Consider the following 19,991-nt stretch of genomic DNA (forward strand, 5'->3'; position numbering starts at 1 on the left):
ATTACAATTTTAAGTGAGTAGTTTTAAAAAAAAGAGTCAAAATTTACACCCTTTATAAAATAATCTTGAAAAATAGCGGTATAACAAAGAAAAAAAATTATCCTTAATCCTACTTCCCAGAGATAACTAAGGAGATAGCAGCATTTGCTATAATTCTAGTCATAGACACATAATTAGATGCAGAGTTGAGATGTATTGTTTACTGTAACATTTTATATCTGGCTTTTTTTCCCCCACTAAATGTAATACTGAGAACATTTGTTCTTGTCATTCTTAAGCAGCTTTATTAGCCATGTAATTTGTTGTGTGACATTCCATAATTTAATCATTCTTCCTTTGTGGATGTGTAGGGGTGATTCTGCCTTGACTATGAATAATATAAAAATATAAATAATGCATAAATCTAGGCATTAATTTTTTTTTCTCAGGCTTTGAAGTACAGTTCTGGATCACAGGAGAAGAGCGTTTTGTAAAGTTCTTGATACATAGTGTCTACATTGCTGTAATATTACTGGGAAGCAGTTTACCCTCCTAATAATTCAAATAATCTAAATGGACTAGAGACTCTGATAATGGATTTTAATGGAGACATTAAAAGATAGTAAATGTAACATATCCACTTGGGGATTAGGTATTTAGCATTTTTAAATTTAGTATTTAATGTTTTCTTTTAACTCTTAAGTATTTAATTGATTTTACCAAAGATGATAGATGTTAGAAATAGCTGTGAGGATGAAGTAAAAAAGTAAAGCTAAAGTGACAGTGACTTTTAATAAATACAAATTTAATACTGTTGGTTAGAGCTTGTGAGAATGTGCTAAAAACAGATTATTTGTGGTCAGGAGAAACCAGGACAGATATTTAAGAGTGAAAGTGGGTAATGGATTCAATAAACTTTATAAAGCAGTAATTGCAGGACAATGACTGGTTCTGTTTTAGGCCAGCGAGGGAAAGGCAACCTCATCATGAAACAGAACACTAATGATTCCTCTGTGAAACCACACCTGAAATACTTTACGTGACTGTCTTCTTTTAGGTAACCTAGAATCTGAAGATTAAGTCAAGGAAGTGGTTTTAAAGAATGGCAAAAAATAGTGCTACTCTCCTCTTTGCCTTCTCTTTTTCCTTTTTTCTTATTGTCCTCTCTGAACATAAGAGCATATAGTGATTTACCAGAAAACAGCAAGGTAAAAAGCCATTGTCCTAAGTGTTTGAAAGGCAAGGACAGAATAACTTAGTGTGAGTGCAGAGTTTGTAACCAGGGTGGTATAGAGTAAGTATAAGAGAAAATTTAGTATTATCCAAGCCAGTGAAACCCAGGAAAGACACAGTAATAGACCTAATCTTGACATTTATCTCTACTAGTTAGGTGAAAATCAAATGATCTGAAATGAAGATTAAAAAAAAATTTTTTTGACCCTGTCCCTTGTTGTACCTTTTAGAAATGATTCCTAAAGCAGGTATTATCCATTAAATTATATATATTTGAAATGTCAGCTGTTAGATCTCAGTGTTAGATTTGTTCTTTGACCTCTGCTTTAATTATTAAAACAATAAAACATAGTTGATAAAAATAAAAATTCATTTATGCAGAGTCAGAATTTAGGATTTCCCCTATGAACCAGACTGGAGAGAACTTGATTTGGTTAAATAAGGAGCATTCTTTGAAGGTTCCTTAAATTGGTAGCTTTGATCTTAAAATAGTATCGGTAATTATCTTAATTTTTTTTATGGTGGCAGTTGATAACGTGGTGAAATGGTGTACATTTGTTATCGAACAAGTGAGAATGCAGATCAAGGTGTTAGTTGCTTAAATGGTAGATTTGGAGTGACCTGCAGTGTCCTGTTGAGTTACATGGCTTTAAAAGTTTTCCTACACCTTTTTTCTGACTTGACAGTTCAGTTTCTTTGTGTTTTAAACCATGTAGTGATGACAAAAGACATGTGAGTTAACTGTACAGTACTATTAACTATTTTTATCTTTTATCAGTTTTCATGGACCAGGATTTCTAATATTGGGATTATTAATTTTTTTAAAAATATTTGAGTAGACTGTTAAATATAAGTACAAAGGACAGTATGGATCATTAGATTTTTTTCCTCATATATTTCTGTTATCCTCATGAGTTCATTTAGAGCCACCTTGTTAAAGCAGACCAGTGACCAGTTTTACTTAGTACTGTAGGTGAAGTTAACATATGAAAGTGCATAGAACAACACCCAGTATCTATGATGCTACACTAAATGTCTTACTACTACGGGTCTTCGGAGATATTAATAAGACTGTAAGAGGGAAGATTAGAGAGAAGTCAGTAAACCTGAAAATGGGGTAATTGTTCCTTGAGCCTATGAGATTTGCACATAATAGTCTATGTGTATGGAAGAAGAAACTCCCAGAACAATAAAGCTGTTGAGATGGAAGCATGTCTCTGAATATGGTATAATGAACATAGAATTGGAAGCAAGGAACACTGACTTTTCTCCCTTGTTAATAAACAGTATATATGCATTGTAATAAATTTGGGAAAGGTAGGAACACATAAAGGAAAAACTCTTATCTTTCCACTGCCTAGAGATAGGCCACATCTAACATATGTGTTTTCTTTTTCTGTAAGAAAGTATACTCACATACAAACATTTGAATCATTTTGTACATGCAGTTTTTGGTTCTGTGAAATACAGTGGTGTCCTGGATTGTTGAGTTGGTGCTTGCATCATTGTCCATTCTTGGTATCCCCTTGTCTCTACTTCACATATCCTGTGTTCCCTCCTTATCAAATCAAGAAAAGATCTATTCCTTATACTTGTCTTTATTGTTCAGTCCTTAGTTTATTGTTAGAACAAGCATGTTTTAGGGCTGTTACTTCTAATGTGGAGGAAAAAGAGGGTCACGTCTATTAAAGCAGGTCTTTGTGGTGCTGGTTGGTGAAGAAGGAATCTTTTTAAGATCATATTCAACTGGTTGGGGTATTTTTAGTGTTTTTGCCTCAAATGGGTCTCTTTATCAGGACTTCATTCTTTGGATATGTAGGAGTTTGTGGTCCTTGTCATCTGGAAATATAAGTTTGTCCTAGTACAGTATGTTTAATACCTTTAACAATGTTTTAGTTAAGATATAAATGTGTTACTTTATTTCATTGTTTTGAAAGGCATACTTTTTTTGTTCCCACATTTTACCATCTCTGAAATTGGGATGTTTCTTTTATTTGGTGACATATCTAATTTGGTGACAGTTATAAAGGCTCTTTCCTAGTGGTATGTAACCATGGTACTTTCTAAAATGAGTGGTGTCACAGATCGGTGACATGTGCTAATTAGTAGTTCCCCATTATCTGATACTCAGAAACATCCTTTAGCTTTATATCCCTCTTCCTCTGGTAGGGAATTTTGATAATTGAATAAATGTCTCTGTATCCTTTTTGTTCCTAATTAGAGCAGACATTTAGTATATGCCAGGTGTTGTTCTGAGTATTTCATATATGTGTGGTCCGTATGTATATGGCCACTTGCATAATAAAATTTAGTATATTCCATAATTAAGAGGAATAACTAAAAGTACGTGTATTTAATGTAAAGTATCAGGTTATTTTACATATTATTGGCCACTGCAACAAACGCTTTTAAACATAATTTAATCTTTACAACCACTCTATGAGAGATATGAAACATTATTACTTAATCTTATTTTACAAATGAGGAAGCTGAAAAATCAAACAGGTTAAGTAACTTGCCCAGAGTTATGACATACTTGTAAGTGGTGGAGCTGGGATTTGAACTCTTGTTTGCCTGACCTCATTTTCCTTGCTTCTAATGACTATACCATTCCTGGCTTTAGAAACTTACATAACTTGCGTGGTGGTGGTGGTTGTTGTCTTAACTTCTTTTGACCGGGGGCGGGGGGGGGGGCGGGGGGGTACTGGGATGTGCAAATCCTGCTTTAGGGATCTGTTTCTGTCCTAGGAGTTTATAAAATAGTTCGTAGCATGTGTTCAAAGAAGATAAAATAATTGATTTTCATTCTTTTGCATATTAAGATGGTGATGGAATTCCCTGACAATGTGTTAAATCTCGATGGACATCAAAATAATGGTGCACAACTAAAGCAGTTTATTCAGGTAATATTTTTTAAACTTAATGTTTTAAATGGTGTGTGTGTGTGTTTTGAAGAGTCATTTAAAATTTTAGCTTTAAGTATTAGTTTCATTTTACCTGGGGCTCTCTAGGTCTTAAGATTGCACTGAAATTGCTTTCTTTCATCGTTGCTATAGTGAATATATTTATGTACCTATTATGTGAAAGAGGTTCGGTGGTGGTGTGTTATCATTGTACATGTCCCTATGGCTTTAATTTCACCAAGCCATCTTTCCCAGTTTTTGAAAGATGAGGTGTACAGCTTTTCATTGAGAATGTGTTGGTTTTCTTCTGTAGTGATTGTTTTGTTCAAGTTAAAAAAAAAAAAATCTTGTACTATGAACTTTATGATTTTTATTTAATTTTTAAGCAATAGATACCTTATAAAACCCTGTATGTGATCAAGATAATGGAAGGTAGATTGCTACTTTACTTCAAAATTCTATTTCTCCTTTTGGAGAAAGCTTTGAATGAAAGGTTAATGGTAAATGTGAGAAAATTCTAGGGAGTATCTTACCCATCTTTTTTGGTAAAGCTAGAAACACTATTTGTAGTGTAACTAACTCCATTCAGATAGAAGTTACTTACTAGAGTTTTGCCCATTTCTCTACAGCTGTGGTTCTCAGTCCTTTTTCTACCTTGTCATAACCAACAGATAACATTCATATGCACCACCATATTACTTACTCACTGCAGGCTTCTGCGTAGGTAAGATAGGCCTTGTTCCCTCCCACTAATCCGTAACACACCTGTCCGTACCTCCACGTTGAGAATTGCTGCTTTACATGATCACCATCCTAACTTGATTCCAGTAGCTAAACATAGTGTGGTGGTAATTGAGAGGAAGACATGGCAAAGCTGTATTCCATCTTTATTTTTTTCTTTGTTTTAAAAATTTTTTTTTAATTTTATTTATTTCAGAGAGAGAGCAGAGATAGTGATAGAGATAGCACGAGAGAGTACGAGCGGGGAGGAGAGGGAGAAGCAGGCTCCTTGCTGAGCAGGGAGCGCAATGTGGGACTTGATCCCAGGGCCCTGCCATCATGACCTGAGCTGAAGGCAGATGCTTAACTGACTGAGCCACTCAGGAACCCTAAAAATTTTTTTTATTTCAAGTGAGCATACTAAGCTTAATAGTCACTGAACAAACTAAATTTCCAGAGGCAGGGCTTCTTTTTGCTATGCTGAGGCACATACTGCTTAGCCCTAACATCCTAAGCAGAGTTTTTTTTTTTTTAAAGATTATTTATCTATTTATTTATTAGAGAGAGAGGGCAAGCAGGGGGAGCGGCAGGCAGAGGGAGAGGGAGAAGCTGACTCCCTGCTGAGCAGGGAGCCCGATGCGGGGCTCGATCCCAGGATCCTGGGATCATGACCTGAGCCGAAGGCAAACGCTTAACCATCTGAGCCACCCAGGTGCCCCAAGTTTTTTAGACCTCAGATGCTAGAACAGAGGGCTTTGGGGAGCAAACAGTACAGCTTGGGCAAGGCCGACTTGTTTTTCTGACTCAGTTGTAGATAGAGATGGCAAGTCCTGCCCATATTGTACTTACTACACAAAGACAGGAACCAGAAGTAGTAATGAAGAGAAATTTTATGTTTTTCTCAAGGACTGTTCTTCATTTTTCTTTTCCTCTTTCTCAGCGACATAGCATGCTTAAGCAGCAAGACCTAAGTATTGCCATGGTGGTGACATCACGTGAAGTATTGAGTGCACTTTCTCAGCTTGTCCCATGTGTTGGTTGTCGTCGCAGTGTGGAGCGCCTCTTTTCCCAGCTTGTAGAGTCTGGAAATCCTGCACTTGAACCCCTGACGGTAGGGCCCAAGGGAGTCCTATCTGTAACTCGAAGCTGCATGACTGATGCAAAGAAGCTTTATACCTTATTTTATGTACATGGGTAAGTATAATCAATGGGGGTTAGATGACTTTGTTAAAAATTTTTAACTTTGTGACAGTGGTAGCTCTTTTATTAAATTTGGTAGTGGCAAAGCTTGAGTTCAAAATCAATAATTTTATTGAATATCTTCTGTGTCTCAGTGACTATATATATTGTTCTCATATGGAGAGAGGCAGGCAGTAGGCAAATACATGATTTGTCCGGTAAGTTATAAGTAAGGGAGATGAGAATGGTTGGGTGGAATTGATAATGGAGGATGGTCAGGGAAGGCTTCTGTGATAAAATGACATTGAGTTTAGACTTGAGTAAAGTGAGTAAGTAAACCTTGTGGATATCTGGGGAAAGGCTCAGAAGGAGGAGCAAGTGTAAAGGTTCAAAGGTTGGAGTTTTCCTGGGATGTTTGAAGAACAGTAAGGAAGCCATTGTGGCTGGAGCCACATGATTGAAGGGAACAGTAATAAAAGATGAGATCAGAGGAGTAATAAAAGGCCTACTTATGTAGTGCCATCCTGAGTTTTTTGTTACTGTTGGTTTTTTTTACTCTTAAGACGGGAAGATTTGGGAGCATTTTGAGCAGAGAAGGGACATGGTCTGACTTGAACACCTCTGTGTTGAGAATAAGTGGAAAGGTGGTGGAAGGAGAGAGAAACAAAGGCTATTTAATAATCCATGCAAGAGATGATGGTGACCAGTATGGTGGTCACAGAGGTAATAAGAAACGGCTGGATCCTGGGTATATTTTGAGTAATGAGCCAGTAGTATTTTTGGATGGATTGGATACGGAGGACCTCAAGGGTGATTCACAGATTTGGGATCTAAAGAACAGGACCAGTGGTCTCCATTTACTGGGATGGGTAGGAATGGGAGGAGCAGTTTTGCAGAGCTCACTTTTGGACGTGTTAAATTTGAGATACCATTTGGGCATCCAGGTAGAGTTCGGAGAGGTCTGCTCTAGAGACAAAAATTGGTGTCATCAGCGTATATATAATATTTGAATTATAAATAAACTGCACACACACACACACACACGGACATAATTTAAATCTGTGAGATGAGATGGTCATCCAAGACGGAATATAAATAGGAAATGAGAAGGTCTGAAGACCAAAGCCTTGGGTTTTTCTGTTTAGAGGTGATGGTAGAAAGTTAGGATTTTTTTAGTCTGCCTGAGAAAAGGCTTGGAGGGTTTTTGAACAGAACATAATGTAATTTTTGTTTTGAAAAGATCACTTCAGCAGCTGAGTGGAACCTAGGATGTAAAGGCAGAGGGTGGGAAGGAGACCATTTGGGAGGTCAGCTATTGCACTTAGCTAAGCTAGAGAGGTGAGTTGGACATGGATGGTAATGGTGGAGGTGATAAAGGGTATGATTCTGGATATATTCAAAAGTTAGAGTTGACAGGCTTTGCTGATTGGCTGGATGTAGGGTGTGGATATTAGCTGTACACATTTCTATATTTGCATAAAATTTCTGTTGATGGTTCCTCATCAAGAATAGTTTTTATTTAAATATCTTTTGAACAGGGGAAGATGGCTGAGAGGTAGCAGTCAGTCAAAATATATGAGTGTCAGGCACACTGCTAGATACAGTGCAGATACAGGAATGAATGAGACAGATGCAGTCTAGGGGAATGAGTACACTGAATAGAACAGGTCTCTCTCAACATATTGACAGACTGGGAATGGAATGGAGAAGACAGTGTACAGATTCTTCTCGGTTAGACTTTGTTTGATGAGAAATTTTCAAGGTAAGTGATGTATCCATAATACTTTAAATATACTTTGCACTAAAAGGGAGTAAATAAGAGATTTTGAAAATTCTAAAGAAAAATAAATATTAATCAAAATTTTAATGATTTATTTTTGATTAGGTCCAAACTAAATGACATGATAGATGCTATTCCAAAAAGTAAAAAGAACAAGAGATGTCAGTTGCACTCCTTAGATACACACAAACCAAAACCTTTGGGGTAAGTGGAATCCACTGTCAAGATGCTTTGTAATTGTTAAGATTATAAATGTTGACTGTATTTAGTAAAAAAAAAAAAACACTGCTAGTTTTATTAATTAGTTACACTACAACATAGGTTAAAATAAATGTCTCGTGATTCTATAAGGCCTTGCTGCATTGAGACTGTGTAGGGTCTGAATATAGATTTGATTTTTCTTTTGGAGATTTTTTCCCCTTATATTAAATATGTTTCAGAGGAGGAAAGTTGCGATCTTTTTGGATATTTATTTAGCCAATACTAAGTTTTTCAAAGTAATGATACCATTATTTGATCTATATAATAGTCATAATGTATAAATTATTTTTTTGTCTTTCTTATCTCTAGGTATCCGTAATAATTTATCAAGGATTAAAAAAAAAGTCTTGGATCAGTTGTAGCAATATGTATTTATGTAACTTAATTTGCAGTTTTGTTCTGGTTAGATGGTACAATGCCCAAGGCTGCTTTTGCCCCCATCTCCCAGCACATTGTTACACTTGCCCCCTACAAAATTGCTTGAGGTTGGGGGTGGTAAGGAAAAGCCATGGAATTTGAAGGGGGGTAAGAAGTAACTTGTGTTTTGAAGAGAATGGGATGATATAAAACAGTACTGGATTGCTTTAAAAATTAATTTTTGTCATACCTCATTAATAGTGTTGACACCATTGTTGTATAGACCTTTTCCTTCCTGGTAAAAGACCTGGATGACCAGGTGGTGATATGTTAGTATTTGTTTGTTTTCCTATACTCAGGAACAAGATTTTAAAAAAATTTTATTATGAAAACTGCCCAACACATAGGAAAGTAGAGAGACTATTCAGGAACCTTCCTTCCTACCAAATATCTTCACCCAGATTCAGTAGTGTTATCAGGATTTGTCACATATGTTTTATTTATCCATCTTTTTCTTTGCTGAAGTATTTTAAAACAAGTCCCAGGCATCACGCTTTTTTCTCCTACATATTTCCACATGTATCTCTAAATACATGGACATTATCTTTCATAACAACGGGGCCATTATAACACTTAACAGAATTAACTGTAATAAACTAATACCCAGTTTAGATTTCCACAGCTTTCTCTAAAAGTGTCTTTTTACATGGATTTGTTAGAATCAGGATCCAGACAAGAACCACAAAGTATATATCTAAATGTGAGAGTACTCTGAACCTTCAGTGAAGCTCTATAAACCTAAAGTGGTTATCGAAAGAAAATTGTTACTTTACATACCTGATTTACCAACATCTTTAGAGAATTGTCTTTCTAAATGTAAAATTCAGTCTAGTTTTCTCATTATGCAGTAACCTTTAACTGAATGACCTGTTGGCTAAAGCCACAGAGTAGTATCGTATTAGAAAAAGCCTGCCTTGTGGTTTTTTTGTTATAAATATTCTTCATTGCAGAACCAAAGAGCAGCAGATCTCAACATCTTACACATCGGCTCATTGTTACCTTCCTTCGAAGACCAGTTCTTCTACTTTTCCTCTGGGTTCCATTTCTTCTTGTTCTCAGTGACTTTGCTTTATCAATTACCTACTTTTGTTAAATTGACATAAGCTATGTTTTCCTATCTTTCAGTTTAAAAACAAAAACAAACCTCCACAGACTTCACATTCCCCTTCAGCTACAGCCCCACCACAAAGCCAAATGTTTTAGGAGGTTGTTTGCTGAATTAAGAAATCAGTATGAGTTGGTCTGGAGCACTGTCTCCTAAGGTAGTTTCAGTTATTCCCACACGCCATATGGATAGCAGGCCAGGGAGTACAGTGTGCTTAGCCAAGACTCCCTCTCCTCCACTTTGGATGGCCACTGCCATTGTATGATACTGTGACTCTCCATTTTACGTATTTCCACTGTTATTCCCCCTTTTCTCTGTTTAGACTTTCTCCAGGGAAGTGTTAACAATTGATTAGGTTTCAGCCTAATCAATGGCAACAATCCAGCTCAGCCTTCCTGAGAGTTCTTGTATCCATGCAAGTAACCCCAAGTTACTGGCTGCCTGGGAGTAAGTTTGAGATCCAGAAGAAAAGTCTAGGCTGCATTTGTAGGCCTGTTGCTGATAACTGAAGATTATCTTAGAGAATAGTATGTAACGTCTGTCTAGAGAGTGAGTAAGAAAGAAGAATGCTGAGGAATTTATTCAGTTTATTGGTAGAAAAGAAGCTAGTAAAGAAACTTGAGAAAGAGTGGCCAGAGAGGTAGGAGGAAGCCAAGGGAAAAGAGTGTTTCATGGGGGTCTTGTCAGCTGTGTTGAATGCTGCTGAGTCATCAAGGACCCAGAAGTGTCTATTGGATATAGCAACACTGTGATAATTGGTAATCTTGATGATCAGATCTGTGGTTGAGTGGAAACAATCTGGATCAGAATGGGTAGAAAACTGATTGTGATATAAGGTTGTATTGGATTAAGCTATGAGAGGAAAGTACGGGAGTGGAAAGACTTCTTTTTCAGAAAGCTTGATCTTGAAAGGAAGGAATGATATAAAGACAGTCTAGAGAGGTTACGGATAAAATCTTGATTTGAACTATAGCATTTTTTAAAAGTATTTTTTAGATTAATGCTCTCATGTTCTGATGATATAGTAATCATTCCCCAGCTCTGATTTCATGAACCTTTCCCTCAATTGTGAGAACTTGGGTTTGAGAGTTGATCAGTTTTAGGAGATTATGGATCACTCAAGCATAATTAGAAAAAGAGGAAATAGGGGCGTTGAGAGTAGAAGGATAGAACATGGAAGACAGAGCAGTGGTTGAGGTCTTTGTTTCAAATTAGAGTGCTGAACCTTGCTTGAGCCCTTGTGACAGGAAATAGGGAGTTGAAATGTACGGATGAACTTAAATTGGTGGGCAGGGAGTTGAGAAATACCTGTTTAGCTATATAGAGTTGGTTAAGTAAAGATACAGAGATTTTTCCATCTCAAGCATCCAAGGTAACGAATTTCTAGGGCTGTAGGGAGACCTGCAAAGGAACAGGCAGGAGCCGGTTGTTCAGAATCATGAAATAATCAAGAAGAATATCATTGAATGGAATAGAGACACACATTTCTTTTGGAATTTACATCTGCAACAAAGCAAAATGCATGACCAGCGCCACATTGAAACCTGTGGGGGAGGGAGAGTCTGGGAAGTTTTTAGTAAGTTTTTTAAAAATTATTTATGTAGTATTTATTACTGACATAGGCTGTGTAAAGTGTTCATCTTAGTGTGCTCTCCTTAGTGAAAAAATTGGTTTACTGTAATTAGATTAATCTGATTTTTTTTTTTCTCAGCTACTTACAAATGTGAAGGTAGATAAGAGTTTTGTTGCCGTGGGTTAGATATAAAACCACATTAAGTAGATCAAAACATTTTAGAATTTTCAATTTGTGGAAGATTGATCCATGTTTATAGGTGAAAATACTGTGTTTTTTTTTTTTTTTAGCTCTGTTGACTTTAAAGTATTCCAAGTAGATTTGCTCATAAAATGCTTAGTATCTTAATGAGTTGGTATCTTCATAAATGTAAATGTTGTTAAATTGTGTCAAATAAGCTTAATAGTTGAGCAGAAATTTTTATGTAAAGGTATGAGCATATGTTTAAATAGTATTTTAATATGGTTAAAATGAATATGTAATTATATACAAACTTGTAAACTTATTCTACTATAAATGTATTAAAGAGTTGATGATTTTAATTTAGACTATAGAAATTCCTCCTTCAGATCATCTCAGTGTCACTAAGCTTTGTACTATACTGTACTACAGTGAAGGGAGCAGTAGCAGTGTCAGTTCAGAGAAGTTAAGTACAGATAAGAGAAGTAGTGAAGACCACAGGAAGGACAGCAAGTGTAGGATCATTTTCCATTATGGACCTTTCCAGGGAACAGCCAGGTAAAATCAAGCAATCCTTTACTCTGCCTTTTTTAATGTTTTACCCTTATCTATTCCTCCTTTCACTAGTATTTATTTCTTTCTGCAGAGGTTGTTGGATGGACGTATGGGAACTAATGTCCCAAGAATGCAGGGATGAAGTAGTTTTAATTGACTCTAGTTGTCTTTTAGAAACACTAGAAACATATCTGCGAAAACACAGGTAAGTCTAAAGGTCGTCACATTATAGTTGGAAGGTGCCTTAGTGCTCTCTCAGTCATTCAGATTGACCTGTTACCTCCTTCATATAATAGCACTCCAGTCTTCCCATTAATACCTGGTGCTGGGCAGAGCTTAATGTTAGGGTAAGCAGTTCCTTCATGGGATGACTCAGTGTTAGCCTTCTTGTGTTGAGCCGGCATCTCCTCTTTTTGTAATTTTTACCTGTTGGTTCCAGGCCAATAAAGTATACTTAATTGAGTAAAGTGTACTTAATCACTTTGGAAACTCTAGTGTTCCTTGTTTTAATGGTAGAAGCATTTCATGTTGTCATTTTCAAAATTAAAGTTCAAATTAGCAGCTTTCATTTTGTAATATTTTGAAAGATTTCTTCTATAATTGTCAAGACCTAAAAATAGAGTTAGAATTTGTGTGGTTCTTGTACTAAAAAAGTAACTTCAGGTTTTTCTTTTTAGAATACTACTTTACAAAGGAATTTTTTTTTAAAGAGAGTGCACAAGCGGGGAGAGGGACAGTGGGAGAGGGAGAAGCAGGCTCCCCGATAAGCAAGAAGCCCAATGCGGGGCTCCATCCCAGGACCCTGGAATCATGATCTGAGCTGAAGGCAGATGCTTAACCGACTGAGCCACCCAGGTGCCCTACAAAGGAATTTTCTCTAAGTGTCATTAACATTTGGAAATTTGTAGGGAGGGAGAGTGCAGTAGGAAAGGAAACTGGTAAGGGAGCCATCTAGAGATGGTATTCTTGGGGGGAACTGTACTCTTTTAACATAAATTCATAAGTTATTTGGTATGTGATTGTGTGTTCTTTGACGTGGGACATAAATACTTTGGGGATACTTCTAGAAAACATACGTGAATGTTAAAAACTAGCGTTTTCAAGATTGGTGTTTATATGGCAATGAGCTAATGACTTAATCTGCATACTAAGTTTATTCAGTGTTTTTCTTTTTTCAGTTACAAACTTTCTTGTTTATTTGCCTTTTTGGTTGATTATACCCGAGTAGAGAATATGTCAAATATTTGTAGTTTTGTTGGAGAGGGATTATACATATTTAAATATGTAGGTCCGTTATAGATTCCTTCCCCTTTCAACATGAATTGATCCTTATATTCGATATTAATTGATCCATCCAAAAGATAGCTTTTTGGGGTGATAAATTACTAGTTATAAGAGCTAATGTTTAGGAGTTTCCTGTAATGGTTGTAGGTGTTTCCTGTATTTGGACAGCAGTATTTTATGCCTATTAGAAGGTGGAATCTATTTGATAAATATCTGAAGGATGGGGAGAAGTACAATTAAGAGAGATTGCTTTGAATCTGGTTTCTACTGATTATAACTTTGTACAAGTTACTTTTCTATGCCTCCATTTTTTTAAGACAAAAATAGTGATAGTACTGTAGGATTAAATTTGTCATGGGGATAGACGATACACAGGCTAACTTAGAACAGTATCTGGCTGGGAATGAAAGCTGGTGCAGCCACTCTGGGAAACAGTATGGAGGTTCCTCAAAAAGTTGAAAATAGAGCTACCCTACAACCTAGCAATTGCACTACTGGGTATTTACCCCAAAGATACAAATGTAGTGATCTGAAGGGACACCTGCACCCCCATGTTTATAGCAGCAGTGTCTACAATAGCCAAACTCTGGAAGAAACCCAGATGTCCATCAACATGAATGGATAAAGATGTGGTATATATACACACTGGAATATTATGCAGCCATCAAAAAAAAATGAAATCTTGCCATTTGCAATGATGTGGATGGAACTAGAGGGTATTATGCTAAGTGAAATAAGTCAGTCAGAGAAAGACAATTATGATATGTGGAATTTAAGAAACAAAGCAGAGGATCATAGGGGAAGAGAGGAAAAAATGAAACGAGGTGAAACCAGAGAGGGAGACAAACCATAAGAGACTCAATCTTAGGAAACACACTGAGGGTTACTGGAGGGGAAGGGGGTGGGGGGATGGGGTAGCCGGGTGATGGACATTGGGGAGGGTATGTGTTGTGGTGAGCGCTGGGTGTGGTGTAAGACTGATGAATCACAGACCTGTACCTCTGAAACAGATAATACATTGTATGTTACTTAAAAATAATAATAATACAAAATATATGTAAGTAAAATGTGAATATATATATAAAATTAAAAAAAAAAACCCAAGTATCTGGCACATACATAGTAAGCACATTAGTGAATGTTTGCATACCAGATTTGCAAGGTCTTGTTATTCCTATGTATCTAGTTCTTGTTTTAGGTCCATTTTGAGTTTTTGAGGTCCGTATAATCAGTTGAAAATGATTTCTAAATGTCTGAATAATGGAGGCGCCTGGGTGGCTCAAGGCGGTTAAGCGTCTGCCTTCAGCTCAGGTCCTGGTCCCAGGGTCCTGGGATTGAGTCCCGTATCGTGCTCCCTGCTAAGTGGCGTGTCTGTTTCTCCCTATCCCCGTGTCTGCTGCTCCCCCTGCTTGTGCACGCGCACACTGTCTCTCTGTCAAATAAACAAAATCTTTAAGAAGAATGAGTAATGTACCTTTTTGGCAGTTCTGTTTTATTTAGTGGACTTTTCTGAGTACTTTATAATAAAGATTTGATGGGGAACTGGGGTGGCTCAGTCTCTTAAGTGTCCAATTCTTGATCTCGGCTCAGGTCTTGATCTCAGGGGTGTGAGTCCTGGCCCCGTGTTGGGCTCCATGCTGGGCGTAGAGCCTACGTGTAATAAAGATTTGATAACACTAGCCAGTTAAGTATTATGGTAGTACATGATTAGAAATAAAGTGTTAAGAAACTGTGAAACCTCTGCTTTAAAAAATGTTTTTTACATTTATGTGCAAGGTTACTTTTGAAAACTCGAAAAATCACTTTAATTCTTACTGCTTCCGTATAGTATTTTTAAATTGCTGTTTACTTATGCTTATTATGATTATGTACAAAGATACATTAAACTACCATGAGGATTTAAAGTAGTAAAGTAGGGGCACCTGGGTGGCTCAGTCATTAAGCATCTGCCTTCAGCTCAGGTCGTGATCCCAGGGTCCTGGGATGGAGCCCCGCATCGGGCTCCCTGCTTGGCGGGAAGCCTGCTTCTCCCTCTCCCACTCCCCCTGCTTGTGTTCCTGTTCTCGCTATCTCTGTCTCTGTCAAATAAAAAAAAAAAAAATAGTAAACTAAGGGGAAAATATTTCAAGTTTTATTATTGTTACTGTATGACATCTAACCATTTATTTACCTGAAAATGTAAACTTATCTTTTATAACCTGAAAACATGGAAGTATTTGTTATTTCTGCATCCAAGTCTTTCTTCTCCCCCTCAAGGGGAAGACTTTTTTTTTTTTATTGTGGTAAAAAAAACATAAATTTACTTCCTAAACAGCCTTTAAGTAAACACTACATTACTATTAACTATATTCACATTGTTGTACAGATGTCCAGAATTTTTCATCTTGCCAGATTGGAACTACACCCGTTGAACAACAATTCCCCTTTAACCCCTTAACCCACGCCCTGGCAACCAGAGTTCTGTTTTCTGTTTTTATGAATTTGATTATTTTAGATAACTCACATATGTGGAATCATTCGGTATTGGTCTTTTTGTGATTGGCTTATTTAACTTAGCATAAATCCATGCTGTAGCATATGATGCAGAATTTTCTTCCTTTTTTAAAACTGTAATAGTCCCATTTATGTATATACCACGTTCACCTCTCAGTGGACATTTGGTTGTTGCACCTACATCTTAGCTATTTGTAACGATACTACAATGAACATGAGTGTGCAGATATCTCTTCTTTCGGATATATACTCAAAAATGGGATTGCTGGATCATATGATAGATGATAGTGCTGTTTTCGGGTTTTTTTAGGAGATACAATACTCTTTGCCGTTATTGGCAGCACTATTTTACAGTTTCAGCAACAGCAGTGTCAAGGGTTCCAGTTTCTCTACATCTTTGCCAACACATGTTTTCTATTTTTTTGATAGTGGCTATGCTAATGGGTATAAGGTAGTATCATGTGGTTTTGATTTGCATATCCCTGATGATTAGTGATGTCGAGCAACTTTTCATATGCTTGTTAGCCATTTATATATCTTTAGAGAAGTGTCTATTCATATCTTTTGCCCAATTTTTAATTTTTTTTTGTTATTGAGTTGTAGGAGTTCTTTATAAATTCTGGATATTAACCACTTATCTAGTATGTGGTTTGCAAATACTTTCTCTCTGTGGTTGTATTTCACTCTCTCGTTTCCTTTGCTACACAGAAGTTTTTTGTGTTTTTTTAAGATTTTATTTATTTGTTTGACAGAGACACAGCGAGAGAGGGAACACAAGCAGGAGGAGTGGGAGGGGGAGAAGCAGGCTTCCCGCTGAGTAGGGAGCCCGATGCGGGGCTCGATCCCAGGACCCTGGGATCATGACCTGAGCCGAAGGCAGATGCTTAACGACTGAGCCACCCAGGTGCCCCACTACACAGAAGTTTTTAAGTTTGATGTAGTCTCATTTGTCTATTTGCTTTTGTTCCCTGTGCTTTTGATATCCTATCCAAAAAGTCATCACCTATTCATTGTCATGAAATTTTTCTTCCTGTGTTTTCTTCTAAGAGTTTTGTAGTTTCAGGTCTTAATGTTGGGGTCTTTAATCCATTTTGTGTTAATTTTTGTAAATTTCTGTGTTATTTGAAGCATTAGTGAAACTGATTTAACTTGTCAGCATTATTGCCTGTGTTTACCAAGTGGATTTAGGGACTATTAACATATATTCATTTCAAGAAACATACTTAGATGTGTGCATCAAACTAATGTGTGGCAGTATAAGGGTAAATGCAGTAGGAAGTGTAAATTGCAAATATAGGAACACAGGGGAAGGCTGAATTCTAGTTATGGGAATTGCAGAAGGCGTCTTTAAGGATGGACATGGTTTAGGCAAATAGAGAGGGATATGGAAAGGGGTGGGGAGGAAGCAGAAGAAACAAGACTTTGAAGTAGGGACACATCTGCTATGTTCACAGTAGTCCATTGTCTGTATGGTTTGTATACAGGAGCAGGGTAAATTGCCTAGGCAGGGGGAATTGGAAAGAAGACCTATAAGAGATGTAAGAAATAATTGATACCAGTTGGCTCCACGCCTAAAAGAGGATATAAGAAGAAGTTGGGAGTTAACTGAGGTTTTCTTCCTGGGTGACTGTATGAATGGTGGTGTTCTTAACGTGTTTGTAAGGGAACATTCGTGTTGCCCTTGGTTTTGGAGAGGAAGTTACATGTTGCCTATTGTACATTTGTGATGTCCCCTATTTTTCAGTATGGGTTTAGCCCTCAGGCAAGAGGCAGAAGACTTGAACAAGAGCTGTAGAGGTGAGAAGTACACGTGTTGGCTGAAGCCATTGGAATAGAAGAGGTCACCTAGAGAGATGAATTTAAACTAAAGAGGTTGAAATTTCCTCATTCCACCAAGCTGATCTTCTCAGAGATGCAGTTATAAATTTTATGAGCCTAGCAATTTTATCAGACTAAGTTCTTTTTTGTTTCAGGAAATCAAAGCTAAAGAAACAAGGCTCTTATTTTTTTTTTCTGACTGAATAATGTTTGGTTTCTAAAAGAAAATGTCATCATCCTCTACGTTCACGCTCTCCTCTACACTTTTTTTCTCTTCTACTTTTGCTGCTGAAATTTAGACTACATTTCTATGTATATATTGTCAATATTATGATTGTGTATTGAGAAAAATGCATTTTTTTAAGGAGAAATTTTTTTGGAAGTTACTAGTAAACTAAAATTCCATATTCGACTTTCCTGTTCTTCTCGCCCCCACCCTCTTCCCAGTGTTTACCTAGTGAGGTGTTAAAATGTAGCAAAGTTTGGACTCAGGGTTTACTGATAGAAGATGGCTATTTTCAGAGGCTAAAGGGAGAGGAATTCTTTGAGTCACTGGTTTGTGTAGCCTCTTGTTTTATTTCCAACTTGTACAAATAGCTCTTGAGGTAGAGATACTCTAGTCCTTGGCAACTGTTTTCTGGACGTGTATTTTATGAGCGAGCGGGGGTATGTCCGTCTCATTCTTCAGGCACACATCTCTCTCTCTCTTTAAGAACACTTGCAAATGGAGATCTAGCTATATTCTAATCCCTAAATTTGTATTTCTCTTACATGTGTATGTTTTAAATGTGTGTTTGGAGGATTTTTTTTTAATGACTCCATACGGTAGGGGAGTGTCATTGTCTAGTACACTGTTACGTTTCATGAAATAATTACGCAGCAAGTTCTTAATTTTGAAGTTTTTCTTTTCACCAGGTTTTGCACTGATTGCAAAAATAAAGTCCTCCGAGCATACAATATCCTTATTGGTGAACTTGATTGCAGCAAAGAGAAGGGCTACTGTGCTGCACTTTATGAAGGTTTGCGGTGCTGTCCACACGAGCGGCACATACACGTTTGCTGTGAAACAGATTTCATTGCACATCTCTTGGGTCGTGCTGAGCCAGAGTTCGCAGGAGGGTATGAGTATGTAATTTGCTAGAATGGGCTATCTAGCGCTTTGCTTCATTTTATTACTGAAAGTTTATTTCCATCACCTTTTGCCTCAGTACATATGATATATGTATCAATTAAAGTGTGCCTGTAAAGATTTTGCTTTCTTTAAAGTATGCATTTCTTAACTGACTGAGTAAAAATAGGTAGAGAGAAAGTGTTGTGTGGTGTTCATTTCAGTCCTCTTTGTTGCTTGAAGTAGACAGGCTTTTTTTTTTTTTGGCTTTCATTATTATAGATTATCATTTTCATTTGAAAATGATTAGAGGGGATTTTCCCCCCTCCATCCATGCATTTCCATGTTTAAATTTTGTTCATAATGATGGTTTTTGCATAGGAAGGAAGGTCTTTGCAGCAGGGGGTTAATACTTTATTGACTGTAATTCATGAACTGTATATATTATTATTGAATTGCATAAGAACCTAAAATTTTATCTCTGGCTTTATTATGAAAATAAAGTTCAGAGAAAGTTGTTCTAGAATAAATTGAAGCCATTTTCCTTTGTGTTTTGCATATCCGCTCTCATTTGAGTGCGTACTTTCTGCTAGGCATTTAGAACACGAAGACTTATCCCTGAAATTCTGTGAACACTTCTACTGAAGGCTAGCCTGGAGGGCTTTTGTCTATGATTGAATCACATTGGCATTTCTCCATTCCCCCTCAAAAAAAAAAAAAAAACAACAAAAAGCAAGTAGGCATGTTATAATTGGAAGGTGAAAGGAGCTGTCATGCCTACCTCTGAGCTGGACACATATATGACTTCTCTGTGCCCAAAAAACCATCTCTTCAGGGCCAGTTCCTGAATTATCTTTTAGCAATATTAGGACTGAGTTCTGCCTGCATGTGTATTTCTTATTGGTTATATACATGTGTGCTTCTATGTTTATGTGTATATTGAATTTGAATGTATAACTGGCTTGTTATTAGATATACAAATTGTTTTTAAAACCCGAACTTAGAGAAGTCTTACCTGTCTTTTACTGTTTCAGTAAAGGGTATTAGGAATTATGTGTGGTTTATTCTCCTTTACAGGCGAAGAGAAAGGCATGCTAAGACAATAGATATAGCTCAAGAGGAAGTTCTGACCTGCTTGGGAATTCATCTTTATGAAAGACTGCATCGAATCTGGCAAAAACTACGAGCAGAGGAGCAAACATGGCAGATGCTTTTCTATCTTGGTGTTGATGCTTTACGAAAGAGTTTTGAGGTAAGAACAGTGGGCTGCTTCAGTGTCTAAGATTGCTTAGTCACATTATTAGACTGAATGTTAATATAAGCCACCAGTCTGATTTTGCCTCAGAGGCTTGTGATCCACTGATAGTGTCATGGATTTGGAGGGGTTCGGGGAGGAGAATTGG

At 36.9% G+C, this 19,991-nt stretch overlaps 1 protein-coding gene across 3 annotated transcripts in view; it reads left to right on the forward strand.

Annotated features, from left to right (window-relative positions):
• GGNBP2 (gametogenetin binding protein 2) overlaps positions 1-19,991 on the forward strand; it is a 30,666-nt gene that overhangs the window by 3,669 nt on the left and 7,006 nt on the right. Inside the window, exons 3-9 of one of the 3 annotated variants that reach the window (XM_088028356.1) lie at positions 4,035-4,115; positions 5,776-6,029; positions 7,900-7,998; positions 11,763-11,888; positions 11,977-12,090; positions 18,396-18,605; positions 19,666-19,840. In XM_088028356.1, the coding sequence (XP_087884482.1) occupies positions 4,035-4,115; positions 5,776-6,029; positions 7,900-7,998; positions 11,763-11,888; positions 11,977-12,090; positions 18,396-18,605; positions 19,666-19,840 (1,059 nt within the window). The remainder of the gene's footprint in view (positions 1-4,034; positions 4,116-5,775; positions 6,030-7,899; positions 7,999-11,762; positions 11,889-11,976; positions 12,091-18,395; positions 18,606-19,665; positions 19,841-19,991) is intronic. The other 2 variants (XM_028109094.2, XM_028109096.2) reach the window with 2 other exon arrangements.

Source organism: Eumetopias jubatus, unplaced genomic scaffold (assembly GCF_037043125.1).
Source record: "Eumetopias jubatus isolate StellerSeaLion01/CBP00866 unplaced genomic scaffold, mEumJub1_p1.0 scaffold_10, whole genome shotgun sequence".
Taxonomy (NCBI): Eukaryota; Metazoa; Chordata; class Mammalia; order Carnivora; family Otariidae; genus Eumetopias; species Eumetopias jubatus.